The sequence below is a fragment of the Arvicola amphibius genome, unplaced genomic scaffold (genome assembly GCF_903992535.2).
Source record: "Arvicola amphibius unplaced genomic scaffold, mArvAmp1.2, whole genome shotgun sequence".
In the NCBI taxonomy this organism is placed as follows: Eukaryota; Metazoa; Chordata; class Mammalia; order Rodentia; family Cricetidae; genus Arvicola; species Arvicola amphibius.
In genome coordinates this window covers 213352-238426 of record NW_024582314.1, presented here as the reverse complement: position 1 = coordinate 238426, position 25075 = coordinate 213352, and the positions used below count along the sequence as shown (strand labels likewise).

The 25075-nt window shown below is 37.9% G+C and overlaps 1 gene segment (V, D, J or C); it reads right to left on the bottom strand.

Moving 5' to 3' along the window:
* Nucleotides 1-5611: 5611 nt before the first annotated feature.
* Nucleotides 5612-6104, bottom strand: LOC119805791. The segment is given in 2 exon segments: nucleotides 5612-5940; nucleotides 6024-6104. Coding segments are annotated over 2 exon segments (375 nt in total).
* Nucleotides 6105-25075: the final 18971 nt, after the last annotated feature.

Genomic DNA, 25075 nt, shown 5'->3' with positions numbered 1-25075 from the left:
GAACCCCGATGGCTCCTTGGCCTGGTGACGCAGGGAGGTGGGTATTGGTGGAGGGGAGGGGAGGGGAGGAGGAGGAGAAGGGGAGGAGATGGAAATTTTTAAATATAAAAAAAAATCCATAAAAACGAAATACATTCTGACCATACTTATTCTTTTTCCCAACTGTTTATAGATCCTTCTCACCTTCTTATTAGCTGAATTGCACAGCCTTTCTTTCTCTCAATCTTTAAAAAAATAACCCCATATCTCTTTGTCTCTCTGAATCTCTATCTCTGTCTCTGTCTCTCACACACACAGACTCACAAAAACACAAGAAGCAGAAACCAAAATATATAAAGATCAGCAAGACAAGAAAATGCCCAAATAAAGCTATACAGTTAAAGAAACAAATACCACTGTGTGATTTATTGATGTTAGTATAACACCTACTGGGAAGTGTGTTTAATTCAGCTACTGAAATTCCCCTTAAGTGCACTAATTTTTTCTTGCATGTTCATACCAATTGCAGACAGTTTCTTCATTAGCATTGGGAGTTCTGTTTATTTCCCCTCTTCGCAATAGAATCCCATGTGACTTGAACATGTGCAAGACCTGTGTCTACTTCCAGAATTTAGTGAGTTCATATGTGTCTGTAAGAGTCTGTTTCCTTAGATTCATTCAACACCTCTGGCTCTTAATAAAGTTTTTCTGTCTCTTCTTCTACATCAGTATATGAATCCTGAGGAGAACGTTTGTTTAAAACAACACATTTATAATTGATTGGTCTAATATGGCTCATGCTCTATAGATTGTCCATTTGAGATTCTCTATTTTCTTTCCCATATTCTGGAAGAAGAAGATACACTAATGATACTTGTGTGAAGTACATTTTAATATGCATATACAGGCATGTCATTGGGCATTTTATAGTTCTATTTCTTTAGCCCAGTGGTCCTCAACCTTCCTATTGCTGCAACCCATTAATATAGTTCCTAATGTTATAGTGACACCCTAATCATAAAATTATTTTGCTGTAATTTATATAAAATTATATAACTAATTTTTCACTGTGAATCATCGTGTAAATATCTGATTTGTGGGGCACATGATATGTGAACCCTTTTAAAGAGTTCTTTGACCTTGTGAAAGGGTTGTTCAATTCCCAAAGAGATCATACCCCACAGGTTGAAAATCATCGCTTTAGCATAACATTAGTTTTCCTGTAAGCCACCTCACAAATATTTCTATTACATTCTAGTAGTTTCAAGCATGGTTGACATTCATGGAGTGGTTTTAAAATCTAGTCAAGGAATGGTTTATTACTCCCCCAATATTTGTGCCATTAATGACTACACAGCATATCTAACATGCAGATCACCATTGTGGGCCACAGTTTGTTGTTAGATTTATTATTATGCTTCTCCTCTCAGAGCCTGCCAAGTATATTCTACTGCTATGAACAGCAGTCAGTAGATAATATCTCCAGTAAGGTGCCAACTCAATTCTCCATGTTCAATGAGATATATAAGTGTTTTCTTTAGCATTAGGGTTTTACCATCAGTTTGTGGAGAACAACCAATAGCCTTGGCTATAGCCTAAGTTATTTTGTGATTCACATGAAGCCACTTTTGCCAATGATTCAATTAATGAATGTTTGTCCAGGAATGACAATTTTCCAAATATCTAGTAGTTTACTTAAGGTGAAAGTTGCAATTATTGGGAATCTGCTCTTTTGGGTATTTGAGGCCAAAGACTGAGTGGAAACACAGCCCTAAACCAGATGGGTTAGGAACAAGATACCCTTAATACTTAAAAAAACTGTTGGAACTAGCTTGAGCCAAGTTACCACTTAATAAGGTAGGGGCATGGAGATTAGAAAAGTGAGTAATGATTATGAATACATGCATGAAAATAATAAAACATAAAATAAAGCATAGGTTAGTATTGAGTGGGAGTCCCAGTGAATACTGAAATTTGTCTGCATTTAATTTTCCATACACTTTTATACTGCCAACACAACAGGGAGAAGGAGACCAGAAACAGCTTTAACATGATACAGAAGACAACTAGAACAGTTATTTGCTTCAATAGTTTAACACATTAAGTTATTAGTACTCTGTTGTTTAGGCAGTGAACACAGCCTAGACCAAGTATTCTGAAGGCAGACACTCACAAGGTGAAAGCTATTTCAAAACAAGGAGCAGAGGTATGCTTAAAAATCCTGATCATTAGTCAGGGTGGAGTGGATCTACCTATATGGACCATCTTAATGTCAAAACGACCAAGTAGCCACATCCTAGGTCAGGATGTGCAGTCGCACTTGTCAACAACTTTGGACAAGCAAAAACTCTCCATCTTTCAGACAAGGTGGAAGTAGGTTCACATTTTTAGGGTCCACAAAAATCTTAGCAACAGATTTTCATTCCTGAATAATTTTTAAAAGGGACTTCATTTGTATCATGAAGCCAGGGCTCTGAAACAAATAGTGTAGAGGAATCCCCAGAGGCTAAAAGGAAAACTCTGTCCACTCCCAAACCCATATTTTAGGAGGAAGTCATAGAGCTGAGAAGCAGCTTGGACTATTGTGCTGCTGTCAGCTGAGGCTATGTCAATGTGCTCTCTGTAAACAGTAGTATGTAGTAGTCTCTGCAGAATACACACTGGTGATCTTGAGGAATATCCCTCCCTTTGTTTGTGTTCTTATAGACTGTGAGCTGACTCTTCTGGGGTGTGATGGAGAACTTAGTATCATCCCACCAAATGGTTGAAAGCCACTCCAAACCCTTTCCTGAGGGCTGATGGATCCAGCCCACACCTATACCAGAAGTGCTCAGTGAAAATCCAGAGAAAGAGCAGGTCAGTATGAGATCTTGGGAGAGCTGCAACAGCCCAGGGCCAGATTCCTTCAGTGTAACCTGGGACAGGACAACTGTGGAGAAAGGAAAGCAAAGGATAAGGTTGGAATAGGTGATAATATAAAAGTTTGCCCCTTATTGAGCCTTGACACTCACATGCAGGGAAAATCAAGAGCAGGAATGAAGAAGGAATTCTGTCCATGGCTCAGCACAAGTGAGTACCCAGACCCAGCTTTGACTTTTCAACCCAGGTTTGGGTAGATCTAGAAGAGACTTGCATTCCATGCCAGGTACTGGCTTTGATGAAGGACTTAAGTTTTAGGACTCAGGGGGAGCCAGTCTCTGAGGGGAGGCACAGAAGCCCTCACGTGAGTTCACCTTTTTCCCCTGAAAACGTAGCCTACATGGTACAGACAGGTCTTCAGTGTACAACACATCTAATGAGTACTGTGTGAATGCAGCAGGGAAGAGTAGGTGACCTTACAGGCTGGAAGATATGTAGCCTATAATTGCATGGAAGAGAGTGATATTTCATTGACTACTAATCTGTCAATTTTCTGCCTCCCTCATGTATTTGAGATTTTATTTATTCAAAATTAGTAGTTTCATCTTTATATTGCCCTCTGATTCTTTCAAAAGAGCACTAATAGAAAACATAAACTGTAAACAAAGGCATGATTAGTTAGCTCATTTCTCTCAGACCTTGAGCATACTGGAGGAGGGCAGAAGGACAGAAGACACTGAAAGTCACCACACAGGCCCTAGGATTTCATTCACTAGTACTGTGATATTAAAACACAATGCAATCTCATTTTCTTGTCACTATGGATGTTTTAGAGTTAAGAAAGACAACGATTTGCCTAACGTTCAACACCTTTCACAGTGATTTTGTGACAGGAACATGACTGAAAATATAGGAAAAAAAGCTTCAGTAAACTGATTTCTTTAAAAAGTCTATGTCAAAATTGATCAAATCATTTTTAGGATTAAGCTATCTTCTTATTTAAATGCTTAAAATATAATGGTATCAAGATGTGTCTAAACCATGAGTTTGCCCTTACTACAAAGTTATAACAAAACTGTATAAAGAAACCAAACCTTCAATGCTGAGAACTAGCTGAGGCACTGGACCCTCATGGAAGGATGGGCAATAAGACCAGCACCTACACTTGGTTCATTTTCCAGGTCATTTCAATGTCATAATGACTTTTCATTTATAATTTAATTCCATATATTGAAATAGGACTGTTTCTGACATTATCTCCATGAAATTCAAAGATCATCATAAATGTCTTCATCAAAGGCAGAGAGTAGAATGGTTCCACAAGAAAAAAAAAGGATCCTGGAATGGATGATAACAGGAGCAAAGAGACTCTTTCCAATTTCTATCTATTATCTTTCCAATTTCTGTAGAGCAGCAGTGAACATATAATGAGTAAGTGTCTCTAGTAGAATGTAGAGTCATTTGGGTATATGCTCCAGAGTGGTATAGCTGGATGCTGGGGTAGGTCTATTCCAGTCTTCCTCTGGAGCAGTCACACTGATTCCACAGTGGCTGTACAGAGTAGGAGTATAAGAAGTTTAAGTTTGCAGTATAAGGGGTTTGGGCACTTTGAAATAGCTCTGCAGCATACAGCAGACAACTTGCTTGAATCAAGGTCTTGCTCTCATTTGACTGATGTCTTAACATTTTTGAGTGTTATATAATTCAGAGGACAGAATCAGGAGATTCCCTTGCCAGCTGATCATTAATGCTTTCCTGTCGGTGGAGACAGGAGACTGCTTTATGACGACAGTATCTTAAAATCAAACAGTATTTTAATTTCAACAGAAGTTTAAACAATCTCTAACAGTGAATAGGCCAACAAGATTCCTGCCTACCACAACATGTAAAGATGATGACATAGATATTAAGTACATAGCATTCATATTTCAAGGAGATTTATGTCAGTTACAGGAACATGCCAAACTAACTCTCTGCACTACAGAGATTTCTTACTGAATCAACCCCTTGAAATTATCAAATACCACAGGACTTTATGCTGTGTTTTACTGGCCCAGGTATCCAAAACCAATCACTATATAAAACAAGAGTGACTTCAACATATCCAGAGGAACATGAAGGATGATAGCATGTCAGAGTAGGGTAGTGTCTGTAAAAGCCTGAGACTGTAGGTCAGGGTGCTGGTGCTATAAAAGTAGTAAACTTAAGATCAGATAAATATAAATAATCTCAAACCTATTCTTAACTAACATGTGTACACACTGGGTAAATAAATCAGTTTTATGAAAAGTAATTTAATGATATTTCTGTCAACTTACAAGATTTACACTTATGTGGTAGTACATTATGATGTAAATATCTCTACCATTCTGAGAAACTGAAATTCTGCTGCACAACACAGGCAGAATTCAAAAACAAACATTCATGCTACTTAAGACTGTGAGAGGAGGTTTTGTTTAGTCAGATGCTGTTTATGTGAACTTTACTGGTAAAATTCATATTATACACTATTCAAAGCTACTCCAAAATGTTCAAGCCTCTTTGAATCCAGAGATAATTCTATCACTACCCATTAACTCAGGATTCCATTTTATTAGTGTTTTATTACACAGAAACATTTAAATGGAGGTCAATTAACTTCATTTTATTTATAGAGAAAGAAACAGAAAAACAGACACTCAGAAAGATTATTCCTGTGTAAATCTTCAGGCTAGTCGTTTCTCTCATGCCAGTCCCAGGGCAACTTCCTGCTCCTCCAGGGTTTCTGACACACTCAGGATGTGGTTGCAACACTGTGTGCTGCACAGTAATAGACTGCTGAGTCTTCAGAAGTCAGGCTTCTGAGCTCCATGTAGGCTGTGCTGGAGGATGTGTCTGCAGTCAGTGTCGCCTTGCTCTGGAACTTCTGGTCATATATAGTTTTACCGTTTTCAGGATCAATCCTTGCAATCCACTCCAGGCCCTGACCATGCTTCTGCTTCACCCAGTGAATATAGCTATTAGTAAAGGTAAAACCAGAGGTCTTACAGGACAATTTCACTGAGGTCCCAGGCCTCACAAGCTCAGGCCCAGACTGCTGCAGCTTTACCTGGGAGTGGACACCTATAGAGAAAAGACAGTTTAGTTGTCATTGTTACATCAGTCCCCGTTTCCTCATCAGATTTGGAACTGGAATGCCTCTTTACCTGTAGATAGTGACATCAGGAATAGGGTGATCCAGCTCCACTCCATGGTAAGGACCTCTGTGCTCGGTGACTGTGGAGATGACGCTGATCATATGTTGTTCTGGGGTGTGGAGATCTCTATATTTACCACAATAGACTCGTGTGATTTGTATATTCATGAACAGTGTGCATCTTAGATAAGGTCATAGTACAGCTTTAGAAGAAAGAGGTAGTTGACATTGGGTCAGGCAGCAGGATGCTAAAGTCCAGTTCTAATCCTGTCTGAGTAAATAAAACTCATACTATATCCCCAAGCCTTGTGCAGACCTATGGATGTGACATCAAGACAAGATTTCAATTTATACAGAGACTTCAGCCAGAGACAGTTGTTCCTCTTGTAACAAAAGTTTTGCAGTTAGTAGTGGTGAAAATGATTTCAAAACTTGTAAATTATGAGAACTTCTAGACTTTTCTCATACACATGAAGTTGACAAGTGTTTCTCCAGAAGACTATATACTAAAACACTTACACAAATAATCAAATGTGAAAATATCTCAGAAATTTTTGCACAGAAATGTTATTGCAGCATTGTCTACAGTAGATAAATTATAGAAACAAACTACATGTCTTTGAACAAATGACTGGATCAAGAAAGCATGATATATATGCTATTAAACATAATTTATAAATCAGTAATATATAAGGAACTTTATAACTTTGAGGAAAATGAATGCAATTAGGGATGACATTATTAAATAATTTAAGACACTCTCAGAAAATGATATTGTCAGAGTTTTATTTGTAGTCCTTAGATATCATATAGTCAGAAATAATTGTGAATGCACATATGTAAGGATGTAGTAATAAAAATATCCAATGGAATAAAAGTGGCAAATGGATATGGAGGGGCAAAAAAATGATAGGTTGACTTTATAGGGTAATTATGTGCAGTGGACATTATACACCTATGTGAACATTCTAAACATGGAATATTGCTGTTTCAGAATGATTTTGTTCATCCCTTGCAATTTTTCTTTATGAATGCAATATATTTTGATCATTTTCTCACCCACTAAGTCCCTCTTGCTCTCCTTATCCTTATGATCTCCCAAAACAAAAGGGCTTTCTTCTAACATATTGATCTCTTTCATTTTATTAAGAATAACTCAGTAAGTCTAATAAACGCAGTCTGTATGAATATGGTGGGTGTTATTCACTAGCTGATAAGTAACTGCAATGTGGGCATACTTCTAAAAAAGTGAGTCTAAATTCCTACGCATTCTTCTAATCCTAACATCTCTGCAGCTGGCAGTGACCCATGGGGAGTCCCTCTCCCACTTGTGTTGTGGTCTTTTCAGATATACTTTGTTTAGTAGTGGGAGGGGTCAGGGCACAAATGTGCCTAAGAACTTAGAAGACATCTTATGGAGTTCAGTTCTCTTCTTCTAAGAAGTGGCTTTCAGAAATGGAACTAATATTGTCAGTTTGGCCAAGAGACATATTTACCTGCATAGCCTTTCCACAGGCTTTTGCACAGTAATTTTAACTGATTTGATTTTGTGCATGTCCTATGCTGGTAACAACAGCTGCTAAGTGGTCATTTTTTTTTTTATACAATGAGAACATGTCAGTCACTGTAAATAGAATTCCATGACTTTCAACCTCATTCTCTGAACCTTACATTCTTTCTTTTCTGTTTCATGATGGTCCTTGATTTGGGGGAAGGAAAAGCTTGAAAGAGGATACACTGTGGCTGAGTACTCAGTCATTCATTCTCTGCACTTTGACCAGTCATGAATGTCTACAATGATCATTACACATTGCACACAGATGCTTCAATGATCAAGGCTGAAACCAGAACTAATCGAATATATATAAACATATATATATATATATGTTTATATAAATATATAAATATATATATTTGTAGGCAGTTAGCAATAAAACTATAGCCATTAGCAATACAACTAGGGTCCACTTGGGCTATATCATAATATGATTAGATATAACATATATCTAATTGTGAGGGTTTTTTTTAACATGTTTACCTGGGATGGTGTCTTTCCTGTGGAGCAGTCACAAATCCAGTTAGAAGGTAGTTATTTAACATGTAACAGGAACCACTAGTTGGTACCTCTTTTCTATAGACTGCTAGGTCTGGTACTTTGGAAGATTATTGATGTCTTTCTCTCCCTGCATGCTTCATAGCACCTTCCTTCACTAGAAAACATAACCAGCAAAGAGAATTTCTTGTTCAGTTCAAGATGGAATTCTCTATGCCCTGTAACCAAAGTCTTTAGATCACTCATGAAATTCAGATTAAAACAAGTCCAATGATAGATTATTGCTACAATAAGAATGACTGTAAACAAGAAAATAAAAGAAAACAGTGCAGACATGCATGTGGGGAAGGGGTAATCTATGGTCACAAGTTGATATAAGTGTAAACTTCTGTAGTGACTTTATAAATCAGGTTGCTTATAGCTAAAACTACCGTGTACAATAAAAGAACTTCTGGAGGTATCACCCTCCCTGATTTCAATCTGTACTGTAGAAAAAGGTAATAAAAACTTTATTGTATTGACATAAAAATAGACAAGTTGATCAATGGAATTGAACTAACAACCCAAAAGTAAATCTTCATACCTATGGACACTTGATTTTTGAGAAGGAATAAAAAATTATATAATGGAAAAAAGGAAACATCTTCAACAAATGGTGGTCTAAATAGTTGTCAACATGTAGAAGAGTGCAAATAGGTCCATATCTATCACTCTGGACAAAACTCAAGGTGAAGTGAATAAAAGACCTCAACATAAAACCAGATACACTGAACCTGATAGAAGAGAAAGTAGGGAATAGCCTTGAACACAATGGCACAGGAGTAAATTTTCTGAACAAAGCACCCATTGCACAAGCAATAAGAACACCAATTAACAAATGACACCCGATGAAACTGAAAAGCTTTTGTAAGGCAAAGGAAACTATCAGAAGAACTAAAAGGCATTTTACAGAGTGGTAAAGATCTTTACCAACCCCACATCAGACAGAGGGTTAACATTCAAAGAATATAAAGAACTCATGACTAGACATATAAAAAACAAATAATTCCAGGTTCTGGTTATGATAAATTATACTGCTATAAACACAGTTGAACACATGATCTAAATAGCCCTACCAAAATAGATAAGGAAAATGTAGCACATTAGCACAATGGATTCCAACACAGCAGAAAAAAAATGACATCTTGAATTTTGCAGGAAAATGGATGGAGCTAGACTACATCATTTTGAGTAAGGTAACCCAGACCCAGAAAGAAAAAATATCACATGTACTTAGTCATAAGTAGTCTTTAAACATAAAGCAAAGAAAACCAGCCCACAAATCTCAATTCCAAGAGAACCTAGACAACCTAAGAGAGACAAACATAGATCAAATCTAGATAGGAAGTAGAAAAAGGAAAGACCTCTTGAGTAAATTGGGAGCATGGGGACCTTGGGGGAAAGTTGAAAGGGAGGGGAGAGGCAGGGATGGGAGCAGAGAGAAATGTACAGATCAATAAAAATTAATGTAAAAGAAAAAAATTCAATATAAAAATGGGGTACAGATCTAAACAGAGAATCTTCAACAGAGGAATCTCAAATGTTCAGTAAGTACTATAAGAAATTTTCAACATTGTTAGGCATCATGAACACTGAGGGCACACTGAAGCTGGCACTCAGAGATTCCCAAAACAAAATGACTCTCAGATTCCATCTTACTCCTGTCAGAATGACTAACATTAAAATCACAGCAATACATCATGCTGAAGAGAATATAAAGCAAGAGAAACTCTCTTCCACTGATGATGGGAGTGCACACTTGTGCAACCACTTTAGAAATCGAAATGTCAGTTTCTCAAAAATGGAGAACCTCTACCTCAAGATCTACCTATAGCAACCTGGGGCATATACCCAAATGACACTCCCCCCATCACAATGATTCTTGCTCAACTATGTTCATAGCAGCATTATACATAATAGCCAGAAACTGGAAACAAACTAGATGGCCCCCAATAAAGAATGGATAAAGAAATTGTGATACATTTACACAATGGAGAAATACTCAGCTATTAAAAAAAATGACATAATGAAATTTTCTGAGATCCTGAGTGAGGTAACCAAGACCTCGACAGACAAATATGGTATGTACTCATTTGTAAGTGGATATTATCTGTAAAGGAGAACCATGCTACAATCCACAGGCAGTCAAAGTAACAAGGAGAGTTCAAGGGGTAGCTTATGAATCTCCATATTATGGGGAAATAGAATAGATATCATGATTGGAGGTGAGGCTTAAGTGGGACAGGAACAGAAGGGGTCAAGTGTAGGGAAGATGGAGAGAGAGTGCTGGGAGAGACAACTGGATTTGGGAGGCATCTCAGGGAAGAGATAGACACCTATCACAATAGAAATTCCCTGGAATCTATGAAGGTGACCATAACTGGGAATCCTAACAATGGGAGATACAGAATCTGAACTAATAATTTCCCATAACCAAGTAAGACTTTCAGTGGAGGGCCTGGGACACCAATCCATCCACAAAACCTCCAGCTTACATTTTTTCCTGTCTACAAGATATGCTAGTGTATAAGTGGCACAGTAATTGAGGGAGTGCTCAAGCATTGACTGGTCCAGCTTGAGAGCCATGCAATGCAAGGGGGCCCAATTTGAAACTGCTTGGAGGGCCAGAATTCAGAGGGTAAATAACCCAGTGACCTAGGATAAAACCACACGTGACTGTGAAAAAAATTAATGAAATGATTACTAATGCAATTCTGCTATACTCATAGATTGGTGCAAAGCCCAGTTGTTATCAGAGAGGCTTCATAAAACAGTTAATGGAAACAAATGAGGAGACTCTCAGTCAAACATTAGGAAGACTCTGGGAATCCTATAGAAGAGGAAGAGGATGGTAGGTAGATTCCAGAGGTGTCACGGCCACTACAAGAAAAGCCAAAGTATCAATGAAATCTCACAAGGGTTCATAGAGTCTTAACTGAAGAGCAGAGAGCCTGCATTAAGCTGACTTAGGCCCTCTGTATATGTTACAGTTATTTGACTTGATCTTCTTGTACAATTTTGAAAAGTGAAATGGCATCTGTCTCTCACACTTTTATTGGTTTTTGGGACCCTTTTTCTCATATTGAGTTGACTCTCCAACTTGATATGCCTTGTTTTATTGATATCCATGGGAAACCTGTCCTCCACTGAATAGAAATAAAATAATGGATGGGGAAACTGGGGAAAGTGTAGGTAGGGATTGGGGGAGAGGAAGGAAGGAAAATAGCAGTTTGGTGGAATGCTGGTGCCTATCATAGGTGGTAATAGAGAAGTACTTGCCTGATTAAGAAGAAGATTCCCAGAGACATCCTGTTCTCATAAGGGAATTCATTCACAAAGTCCTGGACTCTGTGAGATTGTGGAGAAATGATAAGAGCATCTTCTCCTAAGGTGAACAAATTGAGTATCACAATATGTAACAGATTGTGATTACAGGGAAAGTTATTGGGACTGGAGAAGATTATGTGAAATGATTAAACTCTGAATCTATTTCTTAAAGCACATAAATATGAATTGGATTGATGAATCAGTATTATTAATATCCCAACAGCAATATTGGTCATGTCCTATGGGTTAGACATGTATTTAATATGTGATCAAACTTTTCAGCTCCAAAGAGTTGACACAATTATTGCAGACACGTGTGTTGTCACTGACAATGGTAGGGGAATATGTGGGTCAACTTTACAAATTTAAAACTGATCTTTGCCTGCATGGTGATTAGGAAATTTTCTTATGCTATGAGAATTAATTTTAGTCCAATTGTTCTTTTCATAAATACTTAACCACAGGTTTTGAGCAAGTCTTTAGGTTACCCTTTCCTGTGCTCTCATCCCAAGACAGCCTCTTGCTCCTTCAGATTTTCTCAAAAACCTCAGTTGTGGATGTGACACTGTGTGTTACACAGTAATAGATGGCAGACTACTCATATCAGGCTTCTGAGCTCCATGTAAGAAGTCTTAGGCATTGTGTCTGCATCCAGTGGAGCTCTGTCCTCAAACTTCTGTCTATGCTTCATTCTGTTAATGCTTGGGATTTTCCAACCAATCCTTTCAAGCCCATGTCCAGGGTTCTGCAGTACCCAGTGGAAGAGATATGAGTAAAAATCCTTGCAGGACATATTTAATGCACCTCCAGGATTCCTCAGTTCAGCCACAGGATGCTGTAGCTGAACTTGAGAGTAAACAGTTTGGAAAGGATGCCTTTGTCACTTCATTTTTCAGCATTTCACCAAGCCTGGTCATGGAAACACACTTAGCTATAGCTGCTGACACAAGGTAGAAGGTGATTTAACTGCAGTTCATGCTGAGAACCTGTGTGCTCAGGGACAGTGAACAAGAGAATATTAATGTGATACTGTGTGGTAGGTAGATATGGCTGTATTTAAAAACATAATTTCTGAAATTTATACATGAATAAGAAAGAGCATTCCTTAGATCAAATCAGGAATCTGTTTGACACATAAAAGTAAAGATTTTCTGAGTTAGACAGTGGGATGGTGAGTTCCAAGTCCTAAACCTGTCTGGGGAAATGCATTCCCTGTTCTATTATTGTACCTGTACAGACAGAGCTCTCCCATCCCAGTAAGAACTATGTCATCACATCCATGCTTGTTAATGTGACCCACATGTCAATGGTTCATGGGCCATCTGATCCTCCTCAGAGTCAACCATAACAGTCATGCTGTAAAGATGCATTGGCTATTCTGCCCCAATCGGACACTAGCATAGAACACTGGAGACTGCTGTTATCCATTCATTACCAGTGGTCAGCATAACTATGGACACACCTGAGGTATCAGCTCTGTATTCTTGGGACAATTTTCCCAAAAATATTTCCCTTGATCCTGAGGCCCAAATATTCTTAACCTATAATGATGAGAGGTTTATGTTCTAGTTTCCTATCCAGTGTCAAGAGGATTCCAATTCGGCTCATATATTACAATTTGACCTCATGTATTGATTGTATTAAACAAAGAAGTTCTCAAGTATTGTAGCTCAGGAATCTCACATTATAACTACTCCACAGTCTCTGAATATAATGATGCTGGCAATGGAATCCACAGAAAAAATCAGTCAGTGCACAACTTCTTTATCAGCTTCTGCTATCTTTCAGTTCTCAGGCATTGGTGGATGGATCTACAGTGCCTCCTGCTGGTTTGGAGAATTAGCTAATGCAAGTTTGTTTATGAACTCACACACACAGCGCCCAAACTATGACTTTCCCATCTGTCTTCAGTGTCCTAAGGTGATGTGGAGCAGAAAACTAAAGGTGAGCTGTGCATAGCTGTTTTCCACATCTACATGAAAACCAGTTTTTTTCTTTATGTGTTATGGAACATATCTGTAGCAGTCACCATTGAGTATTAAGCTGATACACATCTCATTTGATGGAGGCAGTCTACGAGCACTCCACCAGACCAAAATCCAAACACACTTTAAAACAAAGGTGACCACCAGGTATGCAGTGGCCTGTGAGAGTTGATGCTTTTTCAGTATATGTTCACATTATGTTAAGACTTGAGACTGTAGGATATGTTTCTGAGACCATGAAGGAAGTAAATATAAGACCAGGGAATAATGTATGATCTCAAAACCTACCTAAATTAGCAAGTGTGTTGATTGACTTAATGATTTGGGGGGAAAGCATTTTATTAGTACCAACTTATAGGAATTATACTCATATGGTATTGCATTTTTATACCTATCTTACATTCTAAGACTGGATTTCTGCTGGACCAGAAAGCCATACTTAACTATACACCTGAGGTTATGTAACACTTAAGAACAGAAAATATTTTGTTTACCCAGACATTATTCATTTAACTCTTACTTTCCAAAATATATTTTAGTTTATTGAAAGCTACTATGACAAAGGGCTGACTGTTTAATAATCTAGAGGTATTTTTATCATAAAGAATAATCACAGCTTTCAGATTTTTTTTCTTTTATTAAGGAACAAACTTGTCAGTGGAGGTGGTCATTGGTGGAGAGATTGTCATGGTATGATATACATTAGGGCTTGTTCAATCAGGTAATATTATTTACATTTGTAATATGAAAAAAATTGAAAAACTATAGTACTGTGAGGAGGAGGCAGAAAATGGACACTCTGATGATTGTTTATGGGGAAGTCTCCAGTCTAATATTTTCTGTCATCTCTGTCCCAGAACTGCTTCCTGTTCCTCCTGGGCCTCTGACACACTCAGGATTTGGCTGCAGCACTGTGTCTCATACAGTAATAGACTGCAGAGTCTGCTACTGCTGAGCTCCATGTCAGCTATACTAGAGGATGTGTCTGTAGTCAGTGTATTTGTCTCTGGAACTTCTGAGCATGTTTAGTTTCATCATCGTCTTCAGGATCAATTCATCCAGTCCACCCAATGCCTTGTGCAGTCTTCTGCTTCACCCAGGTAATAAAGTAGTCAGTGAAAGAATAGTCAGAAGTCTTACAGGACAAATCACTGAGGCCCCAGGTTTTCCTAACTCAGGCCCAGACTGCTGTAGCTGGGCCTGGGAGTGGAACACTGTGGAGAAAAGACATTTGAAATGCCATTGTACCTCAGTCCCTGTTCCTTCTGAAGGTTTGGAACTGGCATGATCCTTACCTGTAGTTGCTGACCTGAGAAAGAAAGTGATCCAACTCCATCCCATGGTGAGGACCTGTGTGCTCAGTGACTGTAGAGAGGACAATGATTATATGTTGTTGGTCTGGGGAGTGGACATCCCTGCATTTACCATAATAGATCCAGGTAATTTGCATAGTCATGAACAGTGAACTTCTTAGATAAGGACTTACTCCAGCTGGAGAAGTTGGAGGCAGAAAACACATGGGTCAAGCCACAGGATGCTGAGGTGAATCTTATTCCTGTCTGAAGAAATACATCCCATTCACCTTACCTCAGCTCTGTGCAGATGCTTTTGGTATAACATCAGGACCTAAGCTCACAAAAGATTTCTAGCCTTAGGCAGTAGTTCTAATTTGTAACATGGTTATCAAATTGATGCACAAAAGGAGGTTGCAATGATGATGGTGGTGACAGGAAATTTCAAAGTCTGCTAAGTTTTGAGAAATCACAACTTCCTCTCAGAAACTTACAATTAATATTGTCATTTCAGAAGATTGCAAACAGAAAATTTACTACAAATACCTAAAGGGAACTCTGCTCAGAAATGTTTATACATTGTTGTTTATTCAGCGATATCTTAAATAGCTTACAGAAATAAACATGTGTTTCATCAGATGATTACATCAAGAAGATATACATGTAACAGAAGATGATTATTTCATGTGATATAATAAGGAACTTATACCTCCTTTAGGAAACATGATGTAACTGGGGATAACTGTATTGATTAAGATTATCTCTGAAACACCAACATTATAAGAGACTCTAGTTTTAGAGATTAAATAGGTACACATAACTATGTGTGCAAATATATATTAATGTAGAAATGAAACTTTGTTGCACAATATAGCAAAAAACAGAATGTCAAGAAAAGAAGTACTTTTATTGTATAGGATTGTTTTGGCTATCCTGGGATTTTTGTTTTTCCATATAAAGTTGATTATTGTTCTCTCAAGGTCTGTGAAGAATTTTGTTCGGATTTTGATGGGGATTGCATTGAATCTATAGATTTCTTTTGGTAGAATTGCCATTTTTACTATATTGATCCTCCTAATCCATGAGCAAGGGAGATCTTTCCATTTTCTGGTATCCTCTTCAATTTCTTTCTTCAAAGATTTAAAGTTCTTGTCAAATAGATCTTTCACTTCCTTGGTCAGAGTTACCCCAAGATACTTTATACTATTTGTGGCTATTATGAAAGGTGATGTTTCTTTGATTTCCCTCTCTGCTTCTTTATCCTTTGTGTATAGGAGGGCAAGTGATTTTTTGGAGTTGATCTTGTATCCTGCCACATTGCTAAAGGTGTTTATCAGCTGTAGGAGTTCTTTGGTGGAGTTTTTGGGGTCGCTTATGTATACTCTCATGTCATCTGCAAATAATGAAAGTTTGACTTCTTCCTTTCCAATTCGAAGCCCCTTGATCTCCTTATGCTGTCTTATTGCTATTGCTAAAACTTCAAGCACTATATTGAAGAGGTGTGGAGAGAGTAGACAGTCTTGTCTTGTTCCTGATTTTAGTGGGATGGCTTTGAGTTTCTCTCCATTTAATTTAATGTTAGCTGTCGGCTTGCTGTAAATAGCCTTTATTATATTTAGGAATGACCCTTGTATCCCTAATCTCTCCAAGACCTTTATCATAAAGGGGTGTGGACTGAGCTCCCAAGGTCCTAATGAGGAGCAGAAGAAGGGAGAACATGAGCAAGAAAGTCAGGACCATGAGGGATGCGTTCACCCACTGAGACAGTGGGAAAGATCTAACGGGAGATCACCAAGACCAGTTGGAATGGGACTGATGGAACATGCGATCAAACCGGACTCTTTGAATGTGGCTGATGGTGGAGGCTGACTGAGAAGCCAAGGACAATGGCGATGGGCTTTGATTCTACTGCATGGATGGTCTCTGTGTGAGCCTTTTCAGTTTGGATGCTCACCTTCCTGGACCTGGGGGGAGTTAGGAGGACCTTGGATTTAACATAGTTTAGGGAACCCTGAGGGCTCTTTGGCCTGGAGAGGGAGGGAGTGAGGGTATGGTTGGAAGGGAGGAAAGGGAAGTGGGAGGAGGAGAGGAGATGGAAATTTTTAATAAAAAAATGAATAAAAGAAGGGTAGAAATTATAGGAAAATAAGCACAGTATACAATATAAAGGTCTAAAAATTCTAAACATACATAAAATTATTATTTTCATCTTTCAAAATAATTTTACATATTTTCTGAAATTTATATTCATGTATTAATATATTGTGATCATGCCTATTCTCAAATATGTCCCTATGACTCCTTTTGGAACCTTCCAATAAGTTTCTCTCCCAACTTCTTGACCTTTTTTTTTTGGTTTTTCGAGACAAGGTTTCCCTGTAGTTTCTAGAGCCTGTCCTGGAACTAGCTCTTGTAGACCAGGCTGGCCTTGAACTCAGAGATCTGCCTGCCTGTGCCTCCTGAGTGCTGAGTGCTGAGTGCATGCACCACCACTGACTGGCTTGACCTCTTTTTTTTCTTGATAACAGAGTGAGTCCTGTCACTGCTACCTGTAGACAAATAAGTTGTCATTCAATAGTGCATAAAGAACCCTTAAAAGCCTTCCCCCAAAATTGATTATATTTTCCTCATCAGTTATCAAATGCCAATAGACCCAAAGCTTGGTTGTTCCCTGAACAGTCCCTCCTTGTCATATTGCAATGTTATTTTAAATATTATTTCAATTTTTACTTCTTCTCTCATATATTACATCCTGACCACAGTTCCCCCTCATTGTCAGTGAAATGCAAGCTATTGATTCACACACTACCTATCTGCTTGCCCATCTCCTCATCCTCCATTACTGTTGTTATTATTAATTCCAGGAATACATTAAAGAGTACTGATAACAGCAAACATCACACAACACACCTAGAAGTATCTTAAACTAATCACTTAGTTCTCCACAGACTTTGACTGATGCAAATGTATCTTTATAGGCATTTTATAATATTTTATGATTTTTCTCTGGGTACTCATAAAACCTTATTGTTTCCCAAAGTCCTTTTCTTCAAATCCCACCAAATACCTTCCTGAAGTCAATGTAACAGACATATAAGTCTTTTCCAAATTCTTCATATTTTGTCTTCCAGGTACCCCAAAGTGAAGATGTGATCAATTTAGCTCTGAATCAGCAATAAGCCTTTGCTGAGATTTCCTCTGTTTTGCCCTTGGTCCATTTCAGCACAATGGAGAAGACCTTACTGAAAGATGTTCACTTACTGACATATATTACTGATGATCATCACTACTTGCTGAAAGTCCAAATGGGCTGCAAACCATGGTAAAGAGAGTGGTGGAAGTAAACAACAACCTTGATATGAATGTAAACATCAAGGACTGAGATAAAATACATGAGAAGTGCACACAAGGATTTTAAAATTGTAATAAAAAATCAGAAACTCAAAAAGATAGACAACTTTATCTGGGAGGAAATATAGTTTGAAGGAAAGAAGTATTTCATATGTAAAGAGGTGGATGGGGACAACAAGGGATGCATTCCAGATATTCTAAGATATGTTTGGTCGGCAAGAGACATAACTACAACAACAAAATTACAAATAACTGAGACACTTGTCTTGAGCTGCTTTCTTTACGACTCTGAAACCTGAACAATGAAGCACTCCTCAAAACAGAGGCTGAATATGTTGGAGATAGCATTTCTCAGAAGGATTATAGTCATCACACAAAGAGATAGGCTGCACAATGATGACAAAAGAAACATCTCCATCTACATAAGGAAATATACTACAGAATACAACAATGGGGCTTGAGATATCTTGGCCATGTTATGAAAATGACTGATGGCAGATACCCAAAGATAGCACTGCTTAGTGGATTGCACAGGACAAAATGGAGAGGAAGGCTCAGAAACGCTGGATAGACAGCTTAAGGAAGACTGTGGAATCTTGGGTGTGACAATAACACAAGCATCTAAAACTGTCCAGGGTAGGACCAACTGGAGAATTGAAGTAAGTGGGCTATCCATGCTTGTTTAAACAATGCTGGGGCATAAATGATGATAACAGTTTCCCCTCCCCCAGGCTCTTCCCTATACTTCCCCCTCTTCTCCAGATGTAACTCTCTGTGCTTCTTCTGAGAAAAGAGCATGAATCCCAGGGATATTAATCAAATAGTGCACAGTAAGCTACAATAAGACCAAGCACATACCATTACATAATGTCTTGATAAGACAACTCAATAGGGAGAAAAGGGTCCTGTAAGTATACAAAAGAGTCAGATATAATACCTACACCCAGTTAGTAATCCTACAAACACTCAAAGCTACTCAACCTTAACACATATACAGAGGACCTAAGTCGGGTGCCTTAAAGGAACCCTGAATTCTGAAAGTCTCCATTTGTCCCAATTAGTTGATTTATAAGCCAATATCTCATGGTGTTCATGACACCTCAGGTTTACTGGCAGCAATGATGGTCATGGCAGGAAAGGAGAAGAAAGTGTTAGTGCTTGCTCAAACCCAGGCGGCTTCATTTAGATTCCAATTCCTAGAGCTGGAATTCCAATCCTATTTCTTACCTGGGCTGGTAGATTAAAAAGCCTCAGTGATATAGTCAAAGGACTCAATATTGGCTTGTGTAAGATCTTTCATCTGTTGGTGCTGATATATATTTAATGGCTAAAGTAGCTTTTTGCACTATAAATTAGCATTTTCAAAAGGCAGAGTTTCAATGAGTACTCGTCTGGCTTCTAGAGATGCTTCCCCTATTTATACAACTTTAATTAATCTTTATAGAGATTAACTAAAAGGATCTCTTGAGCCTTAGTATATGAATCAATTATTTTTCCTGGTTCTTAAATCTTGTTCCAATCATTCAAGACTGCTCTATGGCATAGGGTCAAGATACATTTATTATATATACTTTGCCTATCTGGATGAGAACAAGGGTCTTCAATAATAATCTGATCTCAGAAAGCCTCAAAACATCTGACTCTATTTTAATGTTAAAGCTCCCTAGCTTCTTATCTCCAAAAACCCTTTCACTAAAGCTCTAGACCATGTTCTAGTATAGCTGAGAGTAGTTGAATCCATTTATCTGGAATAACGGTATTTCTTGAAGATCATATCTTTATCAAATCCCTCATATACGGTGAACTCATGCCACAAGATACTATTGCTTGCTTAATATATTTTAGATCTTTCATATGTAAAGGTTCCCATTTACATTCTGTATATTGTTGTGTGGTGTAGGAGGTTCTACTGTCTATGTGTTGTTTTCATTGATTAATAAAGGAATTGCTTTGGGCCTATAGCAGAACTTTAGGGGAACAGAACTAGGCTAGGAAAACTAAACAGAATGCTGGGAGGAAGAAGGCTGAGTCAAAGAGAGATGCCATTGATATGCCACCAGAGTCAGACATGCTGAAATTTGCTGGTAGGCAACAGCCTCATGGTGATATACAGATTAAGAGAAATTGGTTAAATTAAGATGTAGGAGTTAGCCCATAAGAATCTAGAGCTGATGGGCTAATCAGTGTTTTAATTAAGACAGTATCTGTGTGACATTTTCAGTTCTGGGCAGCCTGGAAGAACAAGCAGATTCCTCCAATAGTTGTGGGAACTCCTTCAGCCAATAGCCTTTAAGGTAGCAGTCCATTTTGGTCATGATATCATATACTATAATTGCAGATGAAAAACATGTGCAGCTTCCTGTTTTCTGGATTTGGTTTCAGTTCTCAGCACATGCAGAGGATTGTGGGTCACTAACCTTACTCTGAGTTTACCCACAAAGAAGGAAACCTTTGTTATAGTCCATTTCAATCTTTTGGGGAACTCGTTGATACTACTACAAGTGTCTCTCCTTTAGGGTGTATTGGGTGAATTTTTAGAGATAGTAACAACATAAATATCTTTCCAAAACTCTTGACCTTTTTTGCTTCATTAACACAGTAACTCCAATCAGTGTTACATGTAGATGTACAAGTATAGTCATTCACTAGTACATAGAGATCCTATAGAAATCTCACGAAGAAAAGTGATAATAATTTTCTCATTAATCATGAAAAACTAAGAGACTCTCACCTTTGTATTGGTTCTCAGAAGACCTTTCTCATCATGTTATAATAATATGAATACTATTGTACTTTTTTAATGGTGAGAGCAACACACACACTCCAAGGTGGATGCATTAACCCCTGAGGGAAATTAAAGAAATATAATTTTCTTATTCTACCATGTGTCGGCAAGCAATCAAAATTATATTGCCAAGACTGTCAGTAAACACCATTACCTGTTTAGCTATTTTACAGACTCTCAGTCTGTCTTTGTGTTTGGCTGGATTTGTTTATCTCTTGTACTGGAAACTATAGTGACTGTTAGATCATACATGCAATGGTCAAGTCAAGTAGTAACATTAGAATTCCATGACTTTCTACCCTATATTCTGGATTGTACATTCTTTCTAATACCCCTTTGTGATAAGCCTTGTGCCAACTGAGGTTGTCTACTCAGGCATTCATTTACAGAACTTTGAACAGTCATTGATATCTGCCTTAATCATTACACTCATTGTAAAGAAACTTCTGGATAAAGGCTAAGTGGAGCTTTACAGCTTAAAACAAAAATATGTGCTCTAGAAAGTGAGACTATTCATGTATGTTTTATTCTAACTACAGGATCACAAACCATGTGCACCTATTATTGCAGGATAGAGGAAGCTGGGACCAGTCAAATACATGGCTTTCCTTCATATCAGAATTTATGATATCCCTTGGTCTGTCAGAATACTGAGGGACAACCTGAGAGAACAATATTCTACTTTCATTGTAGATGAAGAGTTATCCCTACAATACAGGGTGCTGGATGATTTCTGCATCCCTGCATTCCAGGGTAAAGTGCATGATGGTGTGCTTTATAGGCCAGCATCTTAGGATGCTAGTGGCTAGTGTGATTGTAAATGTACATGAATTTCAGCTTATTAAGCAGTGTAGATCTACAAAGACATTTTCCTCTCATCACTGAATTCATACACTAAAATCTAGACACAGTGACATCATAAAAAGATGGCATGAGCTTTTTTCCTAATTTAAACTAATGTGAGGATCACAATACAGGCTGAGCAGGTGCAATGTTTATGAAACTGCACAAAAGTTTCCATAAAATCCATGTCCATATTGATGTCTATCATTCTCACTGACACTTTACTGTGTGGATTTTTTCATACTTCTCTGACTGTGCTCACTTTCACTGATCAGAATGCCCAGCAATTTCCTCTGTCACTGAAATTCTGCTGCACAACACATGTAGAATTCAAAAACACACATTCATGCTACTTAAGACTGTGAGAGGAGTTTTGGTTTGGTCAGATGCTGTTTGTGTGAACTTTACTGGTAAAATTCATATTATACATTATTCAAAGCTACTCCAAAATGTTCAAGTCTCTTTGAATCCAAAGATAATTCTATAACTATCCATTAAATCAGGTTTCCCTTCTTTAGTGTTTTATTATGCAGAAACATGTAAATGGGGGTCAATTAACTTCATTTTCTTTATAGAGAAAGAATCAGAAAAACAGACACTCAGATTATTCCTGTGTAAATCTTCAAGGTAGTCGTTTCTCTCATTTCAGTCCCAGCACAATTTCCTGCTCATTCAGGGTTTCTGACATGCTCAGGATCTGGTTGCAACACTGGGTTCTGCAGAGTAATAGACTGCTGAGTCTTCAGAAGTCAGGATTCTGAGCTCCATGTAGGCTGTGTTGGAGGATGTATCTGCAGTCAGTGTGGCCTTGCCCTGGAACTTCTGATTGTATTTAATGTCACCATCTCCAGGATAAATCCACGAAATCCACTCCAGACATTGTCCAGGCCTCTGCTTCAACCTGTGAATAAAGTAATAATTGATATCATCAGAGACCCTGCAGGGGAATTTCACTTAGGTCCCAGGCCTCACAAGCTCAGGCCCAGACTGCTGAAGCTGTACCTGGGAGTGGACACCTGTAGAGAAAATACAGTTTACGTGTCTTTGTCACCTCAGTCCCTTTTCCCTCTTCAGATCTGGAACTGGAATGCCATTTTCCCTGTAGTTAGTGACATGAGGAATAGGATGATCCAGCTCCACTCCATGGTTAGGACCTTTGTGCTCAGTGACTGTGGAGAGGACACTGATCATATGTTGTTCTGGGGTGGGGACATCTCTGTATTTACCACCATAGACTCATGTGATTTGTATATTCATGAACAGTGTACCTTTTAGATAAGGACCTAGTGGAGCTTTAAAATAAAGAAGTAGAGGACCTTGAGTCAGGCAGCAGAATGCTAAATTCCAGATCTAATCTTGTCTGAGGAAATGAAACCAATACTATATCCCCAAGCCCTGTGCAGACCTGTGGATGTAACATTAAGATATAAGCTGTTAATTTACAAAGAAAATTCAGCCAGTGACAGTTGTTCCTCTGATGACAAAAGATTTATAATTAGTAGTTGTAAAAAGGATTACAAAACTTGTAAATTATGAGACCTTCTAGTTTTTTCTCATATACATGAATTTGTCAAGTGTTACTCGAGAAGACTACTTACTAAAACACTTACACAAATTATGAAAAGTGAAAATGTCTCAGAAATTTTTGCACACAAATGTTATTGCAGCATTGTCTACAGTAAATAAACTATAGAAACAACTACATGTCTTTGAACAAATGACTGTATCAATACAATATATATATATATGCTATAAAACATAATTTATTCATCAGTAATGTATAAGGAACTTATATAACTTTGAGGAAAAGGAATGAAATTGGAGATGACATTATTAAGTAATTTAAGACCCTCTCAGAAACAGATATTGTCTGAGTCCTATTGTCTTAGATATTGTATAATTAGAAATAATTGCTAATGCACATATGTAAGAATGTAGAACTGAAAATACCTAATGTAATAAAAGTGGCATACGAATATGGAGGGGCAAGAAAATAATAGTTTGACTTTATAGGGTAAATACGTACAGTGGATCTTATACATCTATGTGAAAATTCTAAACGTATGGAATATTGCTATTTCAGAATGGTTTTGTTCATCTCTTGCAATTTTTAGTTATTAGTGCAATATATTTTGATCATATTTTCACCCACTATGTCCCTCTTGCTCCACGTATGATCTTCCAAAACAAAATGTCTTTCTTCTAACATATTGATCTCTTTTGTTTTATTTATGAATAACTCAGTAAGTCTAATAAACATTGTCTGCATGGATATGATAGGAATCTCCACTAGCTCATAAGTAAATGCCAAGTTGGCACACTTCTTTAAAAATGTGATTCTATCTTCCTATGCATTCTTCAAATCCTAACACCTCCTCAGGTGGCAGTGATCCATGGGGAGTCCCTCCCCAACCTGTGTTGTAAGATATACTTTTAAGATATATTTGTTTAGTAGGGGGAGGTTACAGGGTGCACATGTGCCAAGGAAGTTAGAAGACAACTTATGGAGTTCAGTTCTCATCTTATAAGAGGTAGCTTTCAGAAATCAAACTAACATTGTCAGTTTGGCCAAGAGACACATTCACCTGCTTAGTCTTCCCATGGGCTTTCATGCTGTAATTTTAACTGTTTTGATTTTGTGCAGGTCTTATGTTGGTAACAACAGCTGCTAAGAGGTCATTTGTGCAATGAGAACACTTCAATCTTTGTGCTTAGAATTCCATGACTTTCACCCTCATTCTCTGAACCTTGCATTCTTTATTTTCTCTGTTCTATGATGATCCTTGATTTGGGATAAGGAGGAGGTTGATAAAGAGGATTCCATATGGCTGGGAACTCAGTCATTCATTCTCATCACTTTGACCAGTGATGAATGTCTACAATGATCATTACACACTGCACTTAGATGCTTCCATGACCAAGGCTGATAACATCACTAATCTATTATATATAAACATATATATATATATATATATATATATATATGTATATATTTATAGGCAGTTAGACAACATGACCATCAGCAATACAACTAGGGTCTACTTGGGCTATATCATTCCTAATCATGAATTTTTTAACATCCTTAATGGGATGGTGTCTTTCTGGTGGAGCAGGTCATGAATCCAGTTAGAAAGCAGTTATTTAAAGACTAACAGGATTTGGTCGCATGATCCATCAGTCCCATTCCTGTTAGTCTTTAAATAACTGCTTTCTAACTGGATTCATGACCTGCTCCACCAGAAAGACACCATCCCATTAAGGATGTTAAAAAATTCATGATTAGGAATGATATAGCCCGAGTAGACCCTAGTTGTATTGCTGATGGTCTCTGAGTGTGGCCAACAGCGGGGGCTGACTGAGAAGCAAAGGACAATGGCTCTGGGCTCT